Below are 23,523 nucleotides of genomic sequence, written 5' to 3'. Positions count from 1 at the left end.
AATTGCTCGGTGGGTAGAGGGTTGTTTTTCAAAAGCAGAAGATACGCTTTTTTTTTTTGTTTGTTTCATTTATTTCGTCGCTTCTTCGCCCTTGCGAGGAATTAGCTCAGGCCTCTAGCTTATAACCACTCTCTTTCTGGGCGTTGCTTATCCCACGCTGACCACGTGCACACTGAGGGACACACGAGTGCACAAGAGGATATGGATATGTGGGCACGTGTGGATGTGTGAGAAGTGTGTGGAGAACGGAATTGCACGCTCAGCAGTTCAGTTGTGGAACCCTATGTGGCCATTGTTAACCTTGCACCGCTCAGCAGGTGCGACTGCGTAAGACAAGTGTGTGTGTGTGTGTGTGTGTGTCACCCACTGCTTTTTGTTCTGCTACAGTCACACATTCTCATGCAGCAGTTAGACTATAGATCGCCATTTATTTTTATGACAATAGAATAATGTATTGTTCAGTGATGGGACAGTGAGCACTGATATCCATATCAAAATCCATGTAGCTTTTTTTTTTTTTTTTTGCTATCAGCACACACTCCAGAGCACAAATTCATAATCATCCAGCTTGAAACAGAATAATAGGCTAATGTGAAGTCAATAATAAAGGATCTTAATCTTTTTTTTATATTTATTTTTAGATGAAGGACACACATTCAGCGTTTGAATCAGACTCCAGGGATAGACAAAATATTTTTTCAATGAGCAGCGGCGAACGTACTACAAATCTGCTGGGTGCCTTTTTAATAAAGAACAAGTCCACATCAGTCATTCCATTTTAATTACTTCTGAGCAAATTATGAATAAGTCAATTAAGTTGAATCATATCATTTACATGTGAACAATAAAAGATTTGTCTCATCAAAGTTGCAACAGTTGAATGCAGTTAAAGGCGTGTAGTTAACGTAGTGTGATGTGAACCTAGTCACACACACACACACATGCAGTCAGGCATGCACACACACACACACACACACGCACTGAAAGCAGATTGTGTTTAGACTGCGGAGATTTCATTCCCCCATGATGCACTCTGTTGGGAGTCTTCACCTTCAGGGCTGCGTTCACCTCTCTGTGCTTGTTTATGAAGAGCTCTCAGGTTCAGATCCACATTGAAGCAAGTTAATTAAACGTGTGTGTGTGTGTGTGTGTGTGTGTGTGTGTGTGTGTGTGTGTGTGTGTGTGTGTGTGTGTGTGTGTGAGAATAGCAGAAAGCTCAGCCTTTTACTTTCACCAACCTTTAATTTTATCCATGGTTGTTTGGTCAGCGTTGGATCCTGATCTGCCCGGTGTTGACACGGTGAGCCGAGGCCCACTGGTGTTAATTATTGCGCCGCTCCTCTCACTCACACCCCGGCCGTGTTCTGATTGGCTATCCTGATGTGAGCGTGGAAACACGCCCTAAGCGGGGGGGGGTGCACAAGTGTGTGTGTGTATATATACATCGCTTTGATGGGGGGGCTCTTTTCATTAGAGAGACTTGAGATGCAGAGATCGACAATCTCTACAATTCCTGTGGGCTGTTGTGCCGTTTGGCGCCGCTGCTATAGATTTTACAGATGGATGAAATTAAATTTAAAGACTTTCTCAGGTTGCGTCTGGAAAAGGGAAAGAAGGTAGTTGGGAAAGGAGATGTGGAGGCAAATGGTGGAGAAAAGGGTGGGGGTGTTTGGGGGAGGGAGTGGGGGGGGGGCTGGGGTGACTATGGGAGTAAGGGAAGCAGGCAAGGAGCGGAGGTGTTGCCGGGGTGACAGAGGAGAAGGATGAAGTGGGCCGTGCAAGTGGAGCGTCGGTAATCTGCTGCTCTGGCAGCCAAACACACACATAGAAACACACACACACACACACACACACACACACACACACACCCCTACCTAATCCGTGATCCTCAGCTTGCAGCCGGTGCACACAGGTCTGCAGCCTGCGGCCAACAGGAGGTGGCCGGTCTGCAAAGGTGTTTGACGGCCACAGTCGGCCATGTTTTCCCCCCTGCTGCCCCGCTAGCGTAGCAGAACCACTGAGATGGACATAATGAGGAGAATGGAGAGAGAGAGCCTGCGAGACAGACAGCCAAGGACACGCAATCAGATGGAGAGGAAAGTCTGAACTGGCAGCCTCGCCTCTCTCTCTCTCTCTCTCTGGCTGTTTCTTCACATCTTCCTCTTCCAAACCACTTCTTTCATAATCATTTTGTCCCTCCCCATCATTCTCTCATTTTATTTCTTTTTTATTTCTTTTATTCTTACACACTAGTCTGCTTAAGACTGTGTCTCTGTGAGGTTGTTACAGCTGGGGATTGAATTTGGAGATGAGGTGAAGTGAATGACCAATACCAAAGAAAAGAGGGATAGAGGAGCACAGATGGAGAATGCTGAGAACCCCTCAGGTGGGCACTTTTCATGTCCCAATCCTCGTCCCCCCCCAAACTCACACATCCTTTCCCTGGTGTGTTTGCTTGAATGCTTTAACCTGCAGAACTCTGGGATCTTGTGTGCATGTGTGCGTCTGTGCATTTGCGTATTGGTGTGACTGTGGGTTGTCATCGGTCACGTAGCTCTGCCGTCTGCATCTACATGTTCAAAGGTCGCCGAGCATCGCCTCCAGGACATAGGCACCTCCCGGCGGAGCCTCATTCATGCCTGGCTTCTGTCTTGGCTTCTTGTTCATCCTGAGGGTTGTTTTTTTTTTTTTTTTTTTAAGCGAGTTACTGCTACTCCTTTTATTTTACATGTTTTCTGTCGGCGCTGCGTCTGTCGATACTCGTTGGCTTCTGTCGAGCCTTATTTGGATCTGGTTGTTTCGTAGCCCTGCAGGGATTTCTGCCAGTCCTATTTCCAAACCATGCCACATTTTATTTTCTCCATCTCTCTGCTCATGTTTAACGACAGCGTCTGATGTAGGGATGTTGTTCGTTGGACAGCTGGGGCCACTGTGGACTGATTTCTCCTCATAATTCTCTAAACTCTATTGACCCCGGCGACGCCAATGCGGGTGCGTTTGAGCTGTCAGGTGACAACTCTGCCCCACGGGCGACAAAGATAACTGTGCATGAAGGAGACAGAGATGAGATGTGATGCTAACACATACAGTATTATGACAGTAAGCAGTGCATGTGTGTGTGTGTGTGTGTGTGTGTGCGCGTGTGTGTTTGCTGGAGTTCTCATAGCCCACAGGGTTTTGAATCAATGGAATCTCTGCCCCAACCCCCTTGTCTTTTCTCTTTTTTTACATCACTGAAATGCAAATAAGGATGTGCCTATACATGCGTGTGTGTATCTACATTAAAGTGTGTGTATGCGCGTGGAGAGCATGCATGTATTGTGTGTATTGCCTGTGTGATGATCCATGATTTTACTACTCCTCTTGTCTTCTAGGTTGTTGCATTTCTTGAAGAATTTTTTTTTTTCCTCCTTTAATTAGCCAAGTGAGCCTCTAGAGTTTAAACCATTATTTATTCATCATGCCCTGAGTTTGATCTCGTCTCTGAGCGTGGAGTTAATGTGTGTGTTCATGCTCGTGGATGCCTCTGGGGTTTTAATGTCAGCGAGGGGGTGCAGGGTTCACCGAGTCAGACCATTAATGTACATTCATGGAGCGGCACACAGCGCAGTAACATGGAATGATGCACCCCCCCACACACACACACACACCTTAAAGGCTTCCCTCACCCCCTCCTCTAAACACACCCACTCACTGTTGTCTTCATAAAGTGAATTTAAAGCATTGGAGACAGGAAGAGGATAAGCAGTGGGAGATCAAAAGTGAGCGGTTGACACTTTTGTTTATGCTTGGATTTATGCGTGTGGAGTTGATGCACACACACATTGTGAATACGTAGGCAGAGGTGTGTGTGTGTGTGTGTGTGAGATAGAGGTTTGTGCAGCTATCTCGCATTACCACAAACTCTGTACCTGTGTTGTTTTTTTCGGCTCACAGTAAATAATTCCCCGTCGTGCTTAAAGGAGAAGCAGATTATCTCTTTATCCAGCATTTATTCTCCTGACTGGTTGTATTTTCACCTCTTGTCAACTAGATTTGGAGGTTGTGTGATCATTCGCTGCATGATTGCAAAGTATTTCGAAAAAAGTTGGGTTTTGATTTAATTATGTGTAGGAATGGATTTTGGTCCATGAAAGTAATCCAGATATGGATGCAGTTTCTGCATTGCATTTTAATTTTTTTTTTAACAGAGGATGGATGGATGGACGGATGGATGGATTGATGGATGGATGGATGGATGGATGGATGAAGGATTTTGTCTAAATCTCATAAAGCTTGTTTGATTATTCTTTTTTAAATGTTCAAATGTTTTTCTCAGGTTAATCCGTTTGGGTGATAAATCTCTTAAGTCGACAATTCTTTTCACTATTAATTAATCCTTCAGTATTTTTTTTTCCCTTTGAACAATATTACTTATTTATTCAGAAAATGGGCATTAAAATTCAACAAATGTTTTCATATTACTTGAATTGTCAGACTATTATCGTCTATAATGATATAAAATTGTTCCGGCTGGTTGAATTAGGAAGAGAACAATGAATCAGACTTCTGATGAGATAATTTTGTAGTAGTTTGATTAATGAGCTTAACTCATCTAAATACTTGTGTATATGTTTTTTTGTGGGGGGGTTTTTTGCGTGTGTGGTGACAAGGAAGAATTTACCTGAACTGATTTTAACTTTGCTCAGACTCGCTTCCCTTCGGGCAGTGGTTGAACTTGAGGCTCCAGATCTGCGCCGTTTGTCACGACCGTGGAGAAGGGAAGTGATGCTGCGAGGGGGTGGGGGGTGGGGGGGGGAAATTGGCCGTTAAGAGGGATAAGATGATGAAGGGCTGTGGAACTATTTCTGAGACTTCCATCTTAACCTCAAAGTGATTTTTCCCTTTGATAATTCCTTTTCCTGTGCAGTCACATTGACACAACACTGAACATAGCATTAGGTCACTGTGAGAAAATGTTCTCACCACTTATGCCACATCTTGAATCTTTCAACGATGGCTTTTTCTTAAATGTCTTTTCTTTTCAAACTTTCATTACTTGACAGTACTTGAATGCCTAATGTTCTTTTTAATGAAGGCACCGCACATAAAATGACATTAATGATGCCGTTAGGTTTAAACGATAATGTAAATGCACCATGTACTGGAGTGAAAATACCATTTTAAATGTATTTATGGAAACTGGGATATGTTATGAGACAGAGCAACACGACTGAATATGAATTTTCTTTCTCAAGGACACCTGAACTCGTATTTGGTCTCTAGTTTAAGGACAGACCTTCAGCTCATCTCTCCAGGGACACGTCGACTCATCAACCAGTCAGGATTTCAGGGCTATAAACACCTTTTAGTGGTTTGTATGTGGGAAAATTGTAAATCGTTAATCTCTGGATTATGTCATTTATCGGGTGCAATCGGATATCACCGGGCTAAGTGGCGACTGGACTCAGGGACCAGAGAGAATCATTAAACCCATAATTAGTAACGAGCAGTCAGTTCAATGCAACTTGTGCTATTAATTTTTTGACTTCGGGTCATGATTGAGTCGTGTGTCTGTGCTTCCTTCGTTTAATCCCATCGTTCAGCAGCAGCTTTATGTCCCAGTGATTGGCAGATTAGCAGGGCCAAAGGGCCTGGCTGGGGTCAGTGTCACGGGGGGGGGGGGGCGTATGAGGGCCGTAGGACACGGTGGGTTTGGGACAATCTGCTGTCATGCGATCCATGGAACATGAAGTGGTTTGTTTTATGATGGAGGGAGGTGGAGGTAAGGTGGTGACACCAGGGCACAAAGCTGTTGCTAGCGGCGCCATCTACAGACTGAAAGCAAATGGAGCGTTGGTGCACATCTGCTGCAACCGGCCAGAGGGTGAGAGGAACAGCAGGTCAGGAACAGGATCTAAGCAGATGTCAGACAGGACTCAGACAGGAGCAACAAGAGAGGTTTTTCATTTAAAAAAAACCAAAACTCTCTTGTTGCCAAGTGAGTTTTGCGTTCTAAAAGGGATGTAAGGAAGAGAAGCAGCCAGAGTAGAGCGGAGCTAAGAGACTAAGAACCTGGAGATGTTAGGGAGTCATTCACAAGCTTTTAAGAAGCAACTGGAAAATATCTCAAAGGTGTCTAGTGATGCATGAAGAGCTCAAAGATTTGAATTCAAAAGGAAAGTCAGGACAAGTAGAATGTAAAGACAGATTTATCTTTTCTCCACCCTCCTCCCCCCAAAACCTAGAAACAGCCAGTCGAGGTCAAATTGCCCCCAGGTCAACAGAGTGGAGTCAGCAAGAATGTAAATGCTTTTTTATTTATTTTATTTTTGACTGTTAAAAAAAAAAAGAAGTGTGCTGTTTGTCAATCTGTCTGAATTCCAGTTCTCTGGAGAGATTAATGTCCTGTCATCAAATTCCAGACTCCCTCCTGTCAAGCACACGCCCCTCAGACTATTTATAACCACACACACACTGAGGAGTCTCGGGATGACAAATGGATTTGGAACACACCTTGCACGCCAGCTTCCACCACGCTGTTCCCTCTTCTTCTGTCACCCCTTCCTCCCCCCGGCCTCATTACCAACTTATTCCTTAATTCTCTGGTTTTTTTTCCTCTCACCTTGTTCACTTTTCCACAAATGATATCCTGTCCCACTTCTCTCCGCTCTTCCTCCCTTTTTCTCTCTCGGTTGAGTCGTTTTGTTAGCGAGTTAACTGGGAACATTTTCTTTATCGAGAAATTTCCGATTACCTTTAACCTTTTGAAAACTGAACTCATGTAGTTGAATTTTCTTTTAAATTGAGTGTTTTTACTTCACTGCTTTTTGATTCATTACAATTTCGTTTGTGTCGCGAATAATGAGCTGATCTAATATGTTTCCTGATCCCATTTGGCATTTTTTTCCCCCCACTGCGTAATTTACTTTTGAAACTTGGCAAAAGATGACAATTAATAACTAACCTGTTTGTCCAAAAACCAAGACTTTAAAGTCAAACAAAAACACGGCTGTCAATATTTAAAAAATTGGATTGTGGATTTGATGAGTCGCGACACTCTTACTCACCTCAAACCATCGATTTGTCTCGTCTTTCCCAGTCTTTTTATGCAAATGTCTGTATTCCCACCTTTTTTCCTAAGTGTCATCCGTTTCTATTCTTAGCCTCTCCTCTTCAGTCGCCGCTTTTGTCTCTCCGTCTCCCGTCTCTCTTTATGTCAATCTCAATCTCTCTGCGTCTCTCAGCTATCTGTGAGTCAGCGCTTGTGCTTACTGGATTAGCGACCGGCTGCTATGCCAAGAGCTCCTGGGCTCTGGGGCAGAACGCTTCATTGTCAGGTTTCACTTTCAATCAGCCTATAGGTGGCAGGAAGAAAGGAGTGGTTCCTCCATGGGTGAAGTAGAGACACTTCCTGATGTCTCCATTTATGATAAATGGGTCTTTATATTCCGTTGTTAGAGACGTATAGGCCGCCGCAGGAGTGCTAATTAAGCTCCTGAAGCGTCATTAGTCAGACTTTATCTGAGTGTTCAGAGAGGCAGCTGTCTCAAGGATGTAATTGGCACCATGATGTCGACCTAAGCATCCAATCAGATTGCTCCTGGTGTCATAATCGTCAGCATCAGTATCGGTAACAAGGGAAGGTTACCGTTCCTGCATCAAAGCCAAGCAGCTATTGATCTGATACAAAAACTAAAAAAAAAAAACACAACTGGAATGAGATTTTGAAACGATCCGAACTGCACCAGAATACAGATGACGTCGCTCAAATTTTTTTTTTTTTTGGTTTTGATTGATTTGACTTCTGCAAGTGAAGAAAAAAGTTTTTTTTTCCTTGATCCCCCCCCATCCTGCTGCATGCAGTGAAACATTTTGGGATTTGAAACCGAGAAAACGTTTAGTTTCTCCAACATTCACCGAATAAAAACTGCAGTTTAAGGCAGAGACAGATATAGGTAGAGTTTTCCTTTCATTGCATTCAATTTGATTGTTCAAAGCCTGACCTGCTGTCTGTGCTTCTCCTCTGTGGGTGGAGTGAGTACAGCGTTTGTCTATTTTGTTGCTGTTTATAGCAGCGGCCTTGTCGGGGGGGGGGGGTTTCTCTTGGCTGTTTTAGTGTGTTGCGGTGGGCGCTGTGTTGTGTCGGTAATGACAGCTTGTTAACGTCTAACTCGTCATCTCCTCCCCCACTTTCGTGCCAACTGGCTGCTCTTCCCCCGTGCAGCTACAGTAGATCACCATAGAAACTCACGCTCCATCTTTACAGCTGCCCCGCCCCTTCATCCCTGTGCAGCACCGGTGGAGACGAGAGATGGAGAGAGGGGTGGAAGCGTGATACGGAGGAGGAGGAGAACTCGGTGTCGGCATAAGGCCAGCAAAAAATGAGTTTCAGGCACGTGTGCAGAGATCCTGGTAAAACCATAATCTGGTGATGTCTGTGCTAACCTGACCTTTACTGGCTTTACTGTCTTGATATATATAATAAATTACTAAGAAAAAATGAACAGTCTCTAACTTTTACAGTAGCTTCATTTTATCAGTAACGGAAAAAATATATAAAAAAATAAATAAATTAGATGAAGTGAATAGAAAGAACCTCTCCAAATATTGGAGGTTATAACGCTGGTGTTTCGAAGCTTCAGCTCTCTATAGATTTTCTGTAGGGTTAAGGTCAGGAGACCGGTTATAGGCCGTCCCATGACCTTGATGTGCTTCATGTGGAACCACTGTTTTGTTTCCCTGCTTGTATGTTTTGGGTCGTTGTCGTGCTGGAAGACCCATCCACGACCCATTTCCAGTGTCCTGGGGGAGGGAAAGAGATTGTCACCCAAAATTTTGCAATTAAGGAAGAGAGACAGCCCCCAAGAACACCATCCCCACCGTCAAGCATTGCGGTGGGGATGGTGTTCTTTGGGGTGTGTCTTGGGGGTGTTCTTGGGGTCATGGTCAGCATTTCTCTTCCTCCAAACACGTCGAGTTAAGTTGATCAAAGAGCTTGATTTTGATCTCCTCTGACCACATTACCTTGTCCCAGTCTCTGTCTGAGTCATGAATGTGTTCACTGACAAACGTGAGGCGGCGCCTGGACCTGAGCCTTCTTCAGCAGAGGGACCTTGCGCACACTGCAGGATTTTAAACCATTGCTTCTCAGTGTATTACCAATGGTTCTCTTGGTGACTGTGGTCTCAGCTGCCTTGAGATCATTAACCAGCTCCCCCCTTGTAGTTTTAGGCTGATCTCTAACCTTTCTAGATATCTTGCATGGAGCCCTCAATCTAGCTCAGCTGACAGTCATGTTGTACGTCTTCCACTTCTGAATAATTGCACCAGCAGTTGTCACCTTGACATTTAGCTTCTTACTTATGGTTTGTAGCCCATTCATAGCCTTGTGTAGGCCAACAGTTTTGTCCCTGACATCTTTAGACAGCTCTTTGGCTCATGGTGGAGATGTTGGAGTGTCATGGAGTCTGTGGGCAGGTGGCTTTCTATACAGGTGACAGTTTGGAACATGCAGGTAAGGACTTCACTGAGATTAGTAGTATGTCAGTGGTCTGTGGGAGTCAGTGCTGCTCATGGTTGGTAGAGGATCAAATACTTATTTCCCTCAATGAAATGTAGATTTTTAAAAAAATATATCATTTAATTTTCTAGATTTTCTGTTTTGATATTCTACTCCTCACTGTTAAAATAAAGCTACAAAAGAAAAGACTGTTTAATTTTCAGTGTGCAAACTTTTGAAACTGGTGGGGGATCAAATGCTATTTCCTCCACTGTGTGTGTGTATATGTGTATTTATATAATGATAGAGAGACAGAGAGAGAAAGAGAGAGCGAAAGACGGAGTTTTCAGAAAAGCTACAAAAGAATTTGAGAAGAATTTATGAATGGATTTGATTTCTTTATGTCTTCTAGGGTCAGCGTTGTGCAGCAACATCTGAGACATTCACAAGCACAAGGACATAGAATAATGGTAGCACACTATTACCACAACACTCCAACTGTTTGAAGGACAAACAAGCTAAAAAAGATGATTTACTGAGGGGAACAGTATTTGACATATAACCTACTTGCAAAATGTTGACTTGGAATCAAGACTTTTGCCTTTTCTTCTTAATACTCATAAAAATGTCATTAGAGAACTGCTATATCCACAAGGACCATTCATCACTCGAGCTAGATGCTACAGTGAAGGTAACCTCTCATCTGACGTTCTCCCGTACTCTTAAAAAGGCATTCGGCAGAGGATGACAGGATGCGAGGCAGAAGGTGGGACTGATGTTTTGCAGGGTTTTGACAAGCTTCTAGCCCACTTCTTACAAAACGCTCTGGGGACTGGTGAAACAAGCAATTACTCCAGCGCCCCACTAGGGACTGCTGTGTGCCGCTCATCTCCCGGCTCAATGCCGGAATGATAAGAGGATGGGATGCCAGATATGGGATTTCATCTTTGATCTGGTTCAAAGTTTTCACTTTATTTCAGAATACGTCTGTGAGTGTTTGAACATCTATATTTTCCTCACATCTGTGGTTTAGCGTTAACGCAAATTATATCAAAACACGATTTAAGAGGATAAAAGAGGTCGAGAAAAAAAAAAAAGAAATCTGTTCCATTTTGATCCTTGTCTTTCACCACTCGTACCCTACGCTTCTCCTGTTGTCGTTCCTCTGATGCCAGCTGACAGAGAGCCGTTTGCACTGTGACACATGGAAATCAGCATCATAACAGCTGCGCCATGTCGACACGACAACTTGTAATCTGTGCTGCCCTGCTTGTGCCACATCTGTCACTGTCTCTCTGGCTGAATCATTTTTCTGACGCTGTACTGTATTTCTCCTCAGACAAATGTGCTTGCATGTGGGGGGGGGGGGTCAAGGCCTGCTAAGTGCTGAAGGCTTTGCAAAACCTGTTGTCAAGGTGACCGATCTGCAGTGACGACCGCAGTCACGCTCACCACAGTTAATGATTGGCTGTTTTTGATTTATCGTTTTTCTTCTTCTTTTTTTTCCAGTTTCTTCGGGGCTAGTTTTTTTTTTTACGTCTGACTCTTTTTAATTAAAAAAAAAAAAAAAGTTTGGGCAGTCAGATTCCATTTAAACTTTCAGAGTACTGTAATTTCCATCAAATAGGAAAATTGCTGCTGTTTTTTTGTTTTTTTTTTCCTGGAGAAAATCAGCACTTTCGTTACTGTGATCTCCCCCGCCAGGTAGCAGACAAGAGAGATAATTGTATGAATCCAGCTTCTTTTGAAACGGTCACAAAACACTCCACGACTGCTAAAGGGCTTGTGTTCTGCTTCTAGGCTTGTTCTGAGGTGTTGGCGGCTGTGGTTAGACATAGATTGTTGAAGATCTCTTTAACTTCAAGATTGAGGTTGAACCCCTGATTTCAAACCTGTTTTTCAAATATCTTGCTCTAGTAACAAGTTTCAGGGTTAGAAAAAAAACGGACAAAACAATTGCCTTTTCAGGATTTCCATTATTTGGAATCTTCTCATAAAGGTGCACATTAAGCCTAATAAACTCAGAGCCCAGTCCATTTAAAATCCTTGTCTCAGAATGTCAGCTTTTGTGACTAGAGGTTTGGCCACATTATTACCTGAAGCTCCTTGGTGACTCGTGTCAAAATAGTAATTGCACAATGTGCAGAATGCGTGCACATTGGCAGCGTTTTTCATTCATCGGTGAAATGAATTTGTCAGTGATCCCCAGCAGCGAGTTTGGCTGAACTCGCACAGTTGAACTCACGGGGGTTTTTGTGTATTTTAGAGTGACAAATCGTATCAGCAGACTTTGATACCAGAATGAGCAGCTGCACAACAAGATCTTTAGATGTGTGCACATCTGAAAATATCAACAACAAAAAAACGTTGCATGGAGTTAATATTACAGTATATGAAATGCAGTGACGCTTGCAAGTGTTCTAATTTCAATAAAATAACAAACTGTAATGCTAATGCATCCAAAGTCTGCGCCAGATTTTTTTATTTTTTTTATTTTATCACAACAGCATCTTGTTTCGCACATGGAGGGGAATGTTTCCATCCTCCTTCTTTAACATTCCCCTCGCTTTGTGGTTTGTCGCTCCTGTTGACATCTGTTCTGGTAAATCACTTAATCAGCTGGTGTAAGTGATGAATAATTTTCACTATGTAATATAATTCACCACTTTGATTGATAACCCATGACCAGAGCCGAGCAAACCTGACAACAGATGTGTTCCAGTGGGATGGCGCTCGTTAGGTTTGCCCATTGGCAGTGAGCTGATACTACAAGAGGCTTGACAGCAGGTCAGCCTGCAGGGTGACAAAAATACTCCCTGTCAGAGTCAGGTCAGTAATCCTGTCCCGTGGAAGAAGCGCTGCTTCACTAGCAGCTGATATCCTCTAATTTAACCAGCAGTCATCACAAGATTTACCGCTAATTATCCATCATTACGAGATCAATAGTAATGCAAAGGCTTTTGAGCAACTCAATTTGCGTTTTGGCTTTCATGCTACTGAAATGATAAGAGAGTAATGATAATAATAATAATTACCATGTTTTGGTGCTTAAGCGTTAAATTAGACACAAAAAGAGCAACGAAAATCCAACAATTTGCATTTACCTTGGATTTCTGCAAAAGAGCTTCGTTCGTCAGTTGATTCAGAAGCAAAATTAATTAAACAAAAAAAGGAAATCAGAGCCAAACAGAGTAAGGTGCAGGTAGTCCTCAACTTACAAACGTTCGGAGATACGAACAAAGGCGTGCAGCCATATCCAATTATTGTCCTGCAGTTCCCCTTTTTACCACAACCTCCGTGGGTGCAGCACGACTGAGTTAACGTAGCTCCAACACTGGTCTCCCCTTCTTGTTGTTTGTTGACTCTGTGACTATCTCAGAGCTTCATACTTTGGATACCTTGGGGAACGACTTAAATTAAAACTAAATGTACATGTATTTTATTTTTTTTGATGTTTATTTGTTTTTATGTTGTCAGGTTGTCCCTCTGTAGGAGGTAAATGATGTGGAACTAATGTTTTCAGGTCAGGTTTCTGACTGGAAGCATTAACTGATGCCAAGTCTGAACTCTGAATGTTTTGCTAGTTGATGTTAACTATAGGTCAAGTTAACTGAGAAAATTAATGAAATAAAACAGAGTCATCAAACATAAAGGGGTATGCCAGACTTTTGATGACCAGGAAGTGCATCAGTGCGTTACTCAGGTAAGTGTGGTGGAACTCCTTAGTGGAGTAAAGCTTGGTTTAGCCTCTACACCCCCCAGGATAACATTCAATAGAAGTGGAGACGTTAAAGTTATATTACGATACTACAGGAATTAATTTTGTTATGTTATTTTTATAATCTGTAATTGTTTCTGGTAAGTCCTAGGAAATAGTACTTTAATATTTAGAGCAGCAATGACATTTAAATGACCTCTAATGATGATTATAGATTGGAATTTAATAAATAACTATTTACAAACAATTCAGCTTATGAACAGCCTCATGTTTGTAAGTTGAGGACTACCTTTAGTTAGATATCCCCTGAAGAATAAGAACATTACCACTTAGGTCCAGTAACCTCACAGTTTTTCTATTGGACTAGGTTTTAGCTATAATATGATCATTTATAAGTCAGAAACCTCCTTTTTGAATGAGTCTACAACTTTTTAGCTTCACAACCGTTGTTTTTTTTCCTCCACATTACGTCTCTTTCATTCCACTCATCCTCTCATCCTGTACTGCTTAGGTTCCCTAAGGGGAACATTCCAGGAGATTTACAACTTGAAAGTTTGGTGTCAGCTGTATCTTTAAAAAGCTCCTCTTCTCATCCTCCTGCATAGAGTTTGAAAATTGTGACATTTCTGGTTTCCTACCAACAGTGTTGGCATCTGCGCCGCAGAAGGCTCTGTAATCAGCCTGATGCTGTCAATATGTTGACTTCTGGGGGCAAGAAGCAGAGAGAGCCTCCGACCTGTCCAGAACTGGCTTAATGAAGCTGCAGCCACTGACGTACAGTACAGAGATACCACAGTGTACATATGGATTTCCAACAATTTATGCTTATCTCAAACATTTCTCCTGGGAATTATTATTAGTTTATGTGTAAATGAACTGACAGAAAGACGAACCGACCGAAAGCGGCCAGCTTAGATTAAATTTGCTTTGTGTGTTATTGGTCCTGATCTTGCCGGTGGGCAATATTACTGGGAAGGTGCATTTACCTTGAACAAGTACTGTGGAGAGATTCCTTTTATATTAAATCCTACTGACCAAACAAATGTGAATCCTCAAGGTCTCGCAAACATTTAGGAGAATTTCCTTCCCCTTAAACCAGATTTTTCTGGTCGGCACAGTTTTTTCCAATTTTATAATTAGCATTATTTGAATCATTTCAAATTCTGTTTTTCCCCAGTCACATTTATTTGTTATGCTTCCTTTTCTTCCCAGCAGTTTATTGATCATGATGCTGTGCTGCAGATCAGAATAATGTGAAACTGTTGACATTCCTACACATCACAGTCACCTGATGCTACCATTTTCCTTTACTTCATTATTATGCATAATATACATGCATAATTTTTTGCCTAACTGAACATTGTTAATATCAACCAATGCATAACTCCCGAATAGCCTTGCTCTTTTACCATTTTCCCCACCTTATCTTAATCCTGCTCATCTCTTGAATTTGACGCTTTTTAAATCTGTTTATGATTTTTTTTTTTTTTTTGCTGCTTAATCGGCTGACCAAAATTTTCCCCCATTAGTTTTCCTTCAGTTACTGGGGGCTTTGCAGCATGCATCTGGGAGTCTGTCAGATGGTGCATGTGTTTATTATAGGGCCTTCGGGACACATAACTACCTATTAGACCCCGAGCAATTTGGTCCTTGGCAGCCATCACAGGGGTATCGCTGTTACCGTGACCTCTATCAGTGTTTTTGTGTTTATTTTTTATTGACTGTGGCTCCCCCTGTTTGTCAGGTGAGACAGAGCAGGACAGTCGCCACGCTGTGGGCACTTTTCCTTTCCATGAGGTTTCTGTGCAATGTGAGGGATGTGTTTTTGTCCCATCATTTGCTCTCCCTTTAAACCCATGAATTGCATCTGCTGCAAGCATTTCATCATCATATTTTTTTTTTTTATCTATTGGATGTTTTTGCCTCTAAATTAATTATTGTTTAGTTAAGAAAGGGACTATTCAGTCTATCTTAATGAAGGGAAAGAAAATAGTCTCAAAAATGCAGCAGTAATAACTACAAATTTGTTTTCATATGAGAATAATGTAGAAAAGAAAGCCTGTATTTATTAATTAAAAAACAAAAAGTCAAAATAATAATCCATGTTGAGCAGTAAATAGGTTACTTTTCGCAAAGAAAAGCCAGTTGGATGATACCACAGGTTAGAGAGTTGCCCGGCGGCACTCATCAACGTGCTGCGCTGTTGGATCCGTTGAGATCGGGAACACCTCCACCTCTGTCGGGTGCAGGGTGTTTTTGACATACACATAAGAAGTGTTTTCACGCCACAATGTGTGAACATAATGTTAAGAATGGCGGGAATGAACATCACAGGTCTCAGAGTGTCTTTATGAGAAACATTTCCCAACCCCTTCTCCTGAGGATGTACACTCCTGGTGGTGAAGGTGGTGTGTGTCTGGCCGCCGCGTCAATGAGTCCGTGTAAAATCTTTAAAGTGGGAATGAGACATAGATGGATGTCCGTGAAATTGTTCTCGTATGTCGGGCAGAAATAATGTTCCCATACCAACCGCCATCAAGTTTTTGTTGGTTCAAAAACAAAACAGAAGATGCTCTTGATTGGGTTCTGGAGGTGGTCTCCCAGTGGGCAGCACCTTTCCAGAACTTGCGTTTGCTGCTTTTTCTGCATAAATCTTCTAGTCACCTTTGGGTTTAAGGTAACTCTAATGTAGCAGATTGTAAAATAAGATTGTAATATTTACTTGCAGCATTTGATACTTGCACAAGTTGTGTGCAGGATTGACACGATTGTTTTGTCAGCCCTGCTGTATTTCAGCCCGTAATAATGAGGTCTAGTGTAGTTTCAGTAATACTGTAGCTGAAAGCCCACTGGTGTTTGTGAATTTGAGGACATGGATGTGAACCTTTGTTCCAGCAGTAATCTGCCCTGTTAATGCCTCATAAATAACAGCTCCAGAGGCAGCTTTGTAACCCACACTGTACTATGAGCCCACTGTGGGCGAGGTCAGGCAGGAAGAGGACATGGACAGTCAATAAGGTATCATATAGATGGTGGTGACACTGGATGGAGTTTCGCAGGTATGTATGAAAGTAGTTCAAGAAATATTATCTCAAGATAATTACTTGGCTCTATAAGAGGTTGTACTGTCAGCACCATCCTTGTGATGCTATGCTGACTGAGCCCTGAATCCCTAGATGGGGTCCTTTAGGCTATAATATTGAAAAACTCAATGAAAATGTGGTTAAATTTGGACAAAATTGTTATTTATTTGATTTCTCATCCATATTTTACAATAAAGAATTTTAGTTGCTCATCGTAAAGGCAACAAAAGGATGTGTTAGCATGACACGTACATAGATTAGTGTTAATCATACATGTAGTGATACCATTTTTGTCTTTTTATATTTTAAGAATCAATAGTTGTGTATGTACTGGAATGTGTGATGCTCCACCAGAGGAAACAGCGGGTGTAATAATCAGCCCTACTGGTGATGTCGTTGTGGGACAGGAGGAATTTTCACTGCTGCATTTTCCTAGATTAAATAATCAATAACTGTGTTTTCAAATGGCGATGTCACATGGTGTCTCTCATACAGGAGGTACACAGATAAACACAGCACAAACTTGATAATTTTCGAATCATTTTCCGCACAGCAAGATGGGAAATATTTTCAAAGCAGTTGTTTTCTGGACCTCTGGAGTTTTCTGTCATGTGTGATTCGATGTTACCAACACAAAAATACTAGAATGGGGCTTTAAAACCGGATTGACTGAAGGTTTATTCACGCTGCACCGCTCCCCTCTGCACGCCGTGCTGTTATGCCTTCCGCCGAAAGCGTCTTCCCACCTGTGGTGACCACTCACAAGTCCTCACCCCCATCTCCATTGCATCCCACTAAAAACACCATCCACCTCCCCAGTGAGACAACCTGACCAGGATGGCAAGTGGAACAAAATGGTGCATTATGGTTGTCTTCAAATACCGGTCCCCTTCCCCTCTTTCTCTTTATCACATTTATATATCATCTCTTACTGATTTCCTACAGCTGACTGCACACACATTAGTTAATTTAATCCACAGCCTACCCCAGAGGTGGAGCTGTAGCACGAGCTAATTGTCTGGCGCGCCACACTGGCGTGCTAAACGAAGCTAAGTTTGGTTTTCAGATGGCAGACGGCTGGGATGGTGGGCTGATGGGTAGAGAAAAGTAGAGCAATAGTTGAAAAGGTGTACTGCTATGATCAAACTTGGCGTCTCCTTAGCAACAGGTTGCCTTTGTCAGTTTGACATGCTCTGACCTGCAGACTTGCGATTGTCTCAGACTCTCCGCTACACCCGGCGGTACAAACACGCGGGCGTTCCACGTTCTGATGCCCAGCATTCGCTACCCAGTTGTCAATTTCACCCCTTTTAACTCCACTCGACTCGCACAGCAGTGCAGCAGAACTCTCAGATATTCTTTTAAAGGAGAGAAAAATGGAATTGCACATACCTACGGTTCTATTTTTATATATAGAAAGTAAGTACGTTAGTCAATCGGTACAAAACCACACGTATTTCTGCTCCACGGGCATGAACCTCTCATTTGATTGTCCCCTCAAAACTGCACAACATGTGCAATCATTTGCACGGTGTACACTTGTGGTGAGGTTAACCTTTGAGTCTGTGTATTTACCCTGATTACATGTTCAGGGTGTTCCCACCTGTCTGACCCCCCCCCCCCCGGTGTCAGATAGACTTCAGCCTCTTTGCTACGCCGTACAGGAAAAGCAGGATAATCAATTTTAGATTCAAAATATTTCAGTGCCAATTTATCCCTTTTCAACAGTGTTGTTTTTGTTTTTAATGCCGTCGCCAGCACTGTTCTCGTCACATACCTTTATAGGAATGACTCCCCAGTCGAGGAGCTCGCCTGTAGTCTTATTTGCACACGCTTGGTTTTGTCTGAACACAAGATTTCGAGAACCGATCCGATGCCACACCAGAGCCTCCATTGTTCCAGTAAAAGTGCGAGCGTCACCAAGCGAGGACTTCCGACTGAAAGATGGAAACAAAAATTCCTCTTTCAAGTATGGAGCCGCTGTCTGCTGGCTGTTCAGTGACACCCCAACGTCTTGCCTTAATGCTGTGGTGCATTTCAAGCGTTGTGCAGCAGCAGCTTGCAGGGAAATCACTTTCCCAGTCACACGGCCGCGGCGGCCAGAGCATCGATAGCTCAAGAAATGGTGTCGGTGTAATAACTTCGGAGGTGTTTCAGCAATCATTATATGGACGTGGGTAATATATCCATCAGCTGTCACTTAGGGCTCTCTTGGCTCTCGGGTCATGACCTGCAGCCCCGTTAGAGCTCTGATTGCTGTTTTATCTTGAGGTCAAACCACCTTCCTTCAAGCTATTGGTATTCACTGTAATCAGTGGCGTGTAAAGTCACAAAGTCAACGACCGCAGGCGTTGTTGATTGACTCATGTTGCATTTAAACTTCATGTACTGTGCTGTATTTCGTCAAGCCTTCAGCGGAAATATGCTAGTGCTATATTGGTTATTTTCACAAACTTTGACACGATCTTTGCACTTTTTCTTCCCCTCCCTTGGTTAATATTCTGCTGGTATATCCACCTTCCGCTGTCACAGCTGGCAGCCCACAATGCACCCGTCCATGCTTACAGTAAATTAGGCTGTGCATTAGAGGGAAGAGCTCGCTTTTCTATTTTCAACCATCTGCATAACGACAGACCTTTTAGGGTACACTGCATTATTAGAGGAAAAAAAAGTACTCGGCATGCAAATTAGGAGTCGGCAGAAGAATAATACTTTCGCTCAGGAAAAAAAACAAAAACACCGTGCAGTACATGTGACAATACAGAGAGATGATTAGGACAGGTGTAATTGAATTTAAATGCACTGAAATTAGTGTTTAGTCTGATTTTAATAAAGACTGAAACGGCTGCTGCATAATTATCTAATATGAAACAACAGAACATCTATTTACCCTGTATTTCTATTATCTCAGCAAGTTACCACTGTCATTTTAAACAGTGTTTGACCCTTTTAAAGTAGCAGTGAGGATATGAATCAAAATGTATTTTTATTACTTGGCTATTTATACACAAATGCCACCTCTTTCCCCCCCGAGTTAGACCATTCAAGTCACGGCTAGAGAAGTCCTCATAATGTCTGTGCCTAAGTGTTGAGAAAGTACTCACATGCTTGAGTTTTATATTGAGCACACAGTCCATTAATAATGTGCAGGTAGATAAAAGTATTTGAAAGAGTTGTGGTAGCTGTTGGGGTGGCGTGGTGTTGCAGTGGGTTCTGGGTTTTGGTCCTTTCTATGTGGAGTTTTTATGTTCTGAAGATGAATGATTGAATGATTCCCAATAACAATTACAAGTTATTTTATTGTAGAATTCAAATAGGAGTGACTTGTAGCCTCTAGCTGTCAGTACATGCATGGTAATAAGTATAGATTCAAAATATTCCAAAAGTTCCTGTGAGTTTTGATGCTACTATTAAAGGATCTGTTTGCATTTGGACAGTCTGAAGCTTTCATATTCAGCCGTGAGCCTCATTTTATTTCCTTCACTCCCTATGACCCACTTGTTTAACATGCCCAATAATATTTAAAGCTGCCCTGTCTGGCTCTTCCCAATCTGTCAATTTCGATTCTCCATTTTCATACATTCATGCACAGACAGGCAGCAACTTACCTTTTCCCGTTCAGCGGGTAACTATCGATGGGAACGAGAAAAATTCCTTCAGTTCTGCAGTCCAGGATTTGGAGGTTGCAATGCAGGATAATATTATGGATGTGTGTTGATAGTTGCTGTGGGTGGGTTGGCAAATACCTCATGTCACGGACTGAATTTTCCTTCATACGATTGTGTAAAAATAACCTCCCGAGGGCGGTGAAGACCAGTGACTAAAAAAGTAAAAAGTTGAGAATATTCTACAGTGAAACGAAGGCACAAATCTCATTAACTGAGAGAAAAAAATAACTTTTAATTGCAATATATATAGAGGGAGAAAAAAAAAGGATTTATCACCTTCCTTGTGAAGGAAGGACGATCGAGTCGTCACCAGATCTTGATTTTATTACTTCGGGTTCGACTTCATTGCTTATTAACAGTAGATTTTTGTGTTATTTTCTTTTCCATTGTATTTTATATTATATATTTACATTTTTCCTCCTCTCCTAGTTGTTTTGTCCTATCAGCGCACACCGCAATGGGGTCTTTATATGTAGCTTGGTTAAAACCTTTTTTTTAACAAAACCTGTCTATCTCAGCAGCGCAGTTTAGACTTCATTTAGTGATTTAATCATCTTCGTCAGTCAGGTCCTTTTTTACTTTTGCTGACCAGCATCCTGCATCCGTTCCTGGATGCTTTGTCTCTTCAGGATTTCATCTGCTGCAGAAAACAGACTCGTGGACAAACATACTGCATTTGGTGATAAAGTGTACACCACAAACCCATCAAGACTCTTTTTATGTTGGTTTAAATTATGCGGGCATTGCGTGGGCTGGCACAGATTGTTTTGGCTGTCAGGGTTATTGTCTGCCAGCTTATGTTGAAATATTATCGGCAGGGAATGACGAAGGCAAAGAAGAATAACCTGTTCCCGTTTACTATTCTTAGACTGCTACCCACACAACTTCTGTACTCCTGCTGTGTTCCAAAATGAAGGCTTTGCTTCCGTACGGATTTGAAAAGTACATCCTCAAAACTGCGTTTTGGAATGTTTTTTGGTGCTTTTATTTCAAGGAGATGTACTGCGTTGATTTCTTTTAGGAGGTGTTTGCGACTCATTAACTTGTTGAGCATTTTAACTTTGGTCTGGAGATCGACTTTGCTTGAATTGATACCTGTAATATCCTTCTAATAGTGTTGTGTTGATGCAGAGGTTCATTCCCTTGTAGATTTATGTTTGTCCAGAGGCAACATACACTGCCCCGCTTTCCGCTGTTGTTGTGGATGCTCAGTCACAATTATAAGCCGTACTACATCTGCTCAGCTTTACCAGCCATTGTAATGGGGCCCTTGAGTCAGGTCCTTGTTAGCTGATGCACAATAAGCTCCAGCCTAATGAAGTGTAAAGCAGAGATCTGGGAGGCTACGACGGGGGGCTGGCTAGATGAATATGGCCAGCGGCCTTGGCGTGTAGCGGATGAGCTCAATGCTAATGCTATTAGCCGTGAGGTCAGTCCACTTCGCTTCACCCCTTGCACAGCTTATCAGCACTTCATAATGTGTTAGATGTGAGGGCATGGCGTTGAAACAGCAGATCGCGCCGCAGCTTGATCGCTCTCCGAGCGAGAAGAGCTAAGAATTCACTTGCGTGTTTGATCACTGCTTTGTTGAGATTAAACTGAAATCCAGACTTGACCTCAACAAACTAATCACGTTAAGGTTTGTACATTGAACTTCTCCTTTTTCTTCATCTACATCTATTAACAGTCAGACTTTTGCTCCTGTCTCAAGAAACATCTCTCAGCTCATCCTGATGCTGATGATGAGCTTTTAATGCAGATGTTCCACTTCATCCAGCGCTATTAAAACTCAGCCTTGTTATTATCTTTCATCACTGAATTCATCACTTTTCCACCTGTTAAAGGCTCACACATTTTACTGGTGAAGCATTATTAGTTCCCTTATAGAAAGCACGATATATGATATTCCAACCACTCCACATTTACTGTAACTCCATTAATATTCATAGTAAACCTTTTGTCACCCCCTTATAAATATATTCATATGCATATATAATTCGTTTAGTGATTGTAATTCAGAGAAGGTTCTATCGTTTCACAATAGCTCCATCCTGACGGTCATGTAATGGATTTCTGGTGTGTGTGTGTGTGTGTGTGTGTGTGTGTGTCTGTGTGTGTGTTTGCACGACTGTGCACAAACACAGACATTAACCCTTGGCATGTTTCTCTTCTAGCCAACACTGGGGCCTGTTTCCCAAATCAAGGTAACTCACCGAGGAAAATGTCTCCTGCTTCTCTTTGTCATGCTTTTTTTCATTCATTTTTCCAGTCACATAATTTTTCGTGTAACCGTCACTGTCTCCCTCCTCCTTCTGCTGTGTCGCCTGTCAGCTAGAGCTCTGATAAGAAGGCCAGTCTGTAATCTCCAGACGGCGAGAACATGTAGAAATAAAAAACAGTGGAAAAAGGTGTCAAAGTATGGAAGGAAACTTGCAAAAAAAAAAAAAAAAAAAGATGGACAGGAGTTAATGAGAAAGAGGGGAGAACAAGAAGTGCTCCTTCATTTCCCCCTCATGACTTCAAATCACCTTAAATTTGCAGTCTTTTTGTTTGCCTCTGCTTCCTAAGAAAACAATAAAAGCTGCTTAAGATGACGAACAGGCGTCTCACAACGGAATATCCTGCAAAACAAATTTGGTTTGAGCTTCTTCCTTTGATCTATCGCAAGAAGCGTTTTACTTTTCTCATTTCTCTTCCCTTCAGAACTTTGAAATCAATAATTCTGCAGGGAACCGCTCTGTCTTGGTGGCAAATAGTCTAACATCTCATCCCATCTCTCTCTCTCTCTTTCTCACTCTCTCTCCCTTGTTTTATCCCATATCCTCCTCTATGCTCCATTTGTTTCTGCCTGTGTGTGTGTGTGTGCTTTCTGTGTGTGTGTGTGTGTGTGTGTCCACCACCAACCTAAAATCTCTGTGCATGCTCGTGCGGGTGGATACTCACCTCTTTCCTGCCCACTTTCCATCCCTTCCTTCTTCAACCTCCTCCTCGCCCCCCTCAGATCCCGAGCGCGGTGGCAGTCACATGATCTCCACAGATGACCTGGAGTATCCTCGGGAGTATCGGACGCTGGGGAACAGCGGTCGGCGCTTCTCCAACGTGGGCCTGGTGCACACGTCGGAGCACCGCCACACGGTCAGCGCCGCCCAGAGCCTGGAGGCCCTGACCAACCTGCACAAGGCCGACATGGAGCGCAAACGGGACGCCTTCATGGACCACCTGAAGAGCAAGTACCAGCAGCAGCAGCTGCAGCATCCGCACCACAGCCCGCATCACAACCCGCCCTCGCCCTCGCCCTCCCACGCCAGCATGAGGGGGTCGTCGGAGAGGTCGGCACGGGAACAGGTACGCCAGTCTTCATTTTTTTCCACTTCATTTGCATCAAATATTTTCATCACGCGATTATATATGGCGTTAGAAAAAGCTCCGAGGCAGCAAAATGCTCCTTTTCCAGATAACATCCAGAGTGAAAGCAGCAGAATGTGCAGCTTTGTGCTGGTTTTGAATTGATTCTGGGATAGTAGAAGGCTGTCAGCTGCGCATTTTTTTGGCTGTGTTATAATTTTAATTAAA

General features: G+C 42.6%; 1 protein-coding gene across 1 annotated transcript in view; it reads left to right on the top strand.

The window, feature by feature from the left end:
• srcin1a (SRC kinase signaling inhibitor 1a) overlaps positions 1–23,523 on the top strand; it is a 67,882-nt gene that overhangs the window by 12,107 nt on the left and 32,252 nt on the right. Inside the window, exons 2-3 of the mRNA XM_068336318.1 lie at positions 22,125–22,154; positions 22,952–23,295. Coding sequence (XP_068192419.1) covers positions 22,125–22,154; positions 22,952–23,295 — 374 coding nt within the window. The remainder of the gene's footprint in view (positions 1–22,124; positions 22,155–22,951; positions 23,296–23,523) is intronic.

Source organism: Antennarius striatus, chromosome 16, assembly GCF_040054535.1.
Source record: "Antennarius striatus isolate MH-2024 chromosome 16, ASM4005453v1, whole genome shotgun sequence".
In the NCBI taxonomy this organism is placed as follows: Eukaryota; Metazoa; Chordata; class Actinopteri; order Lophiiformes; family Antennariidae; genus Antennarius; species Antennarius striatus.
Note: the sequence above shows the minus strand (reverse complement) of the source record. Positions and strands in the feature narration are given on the sequence as shown.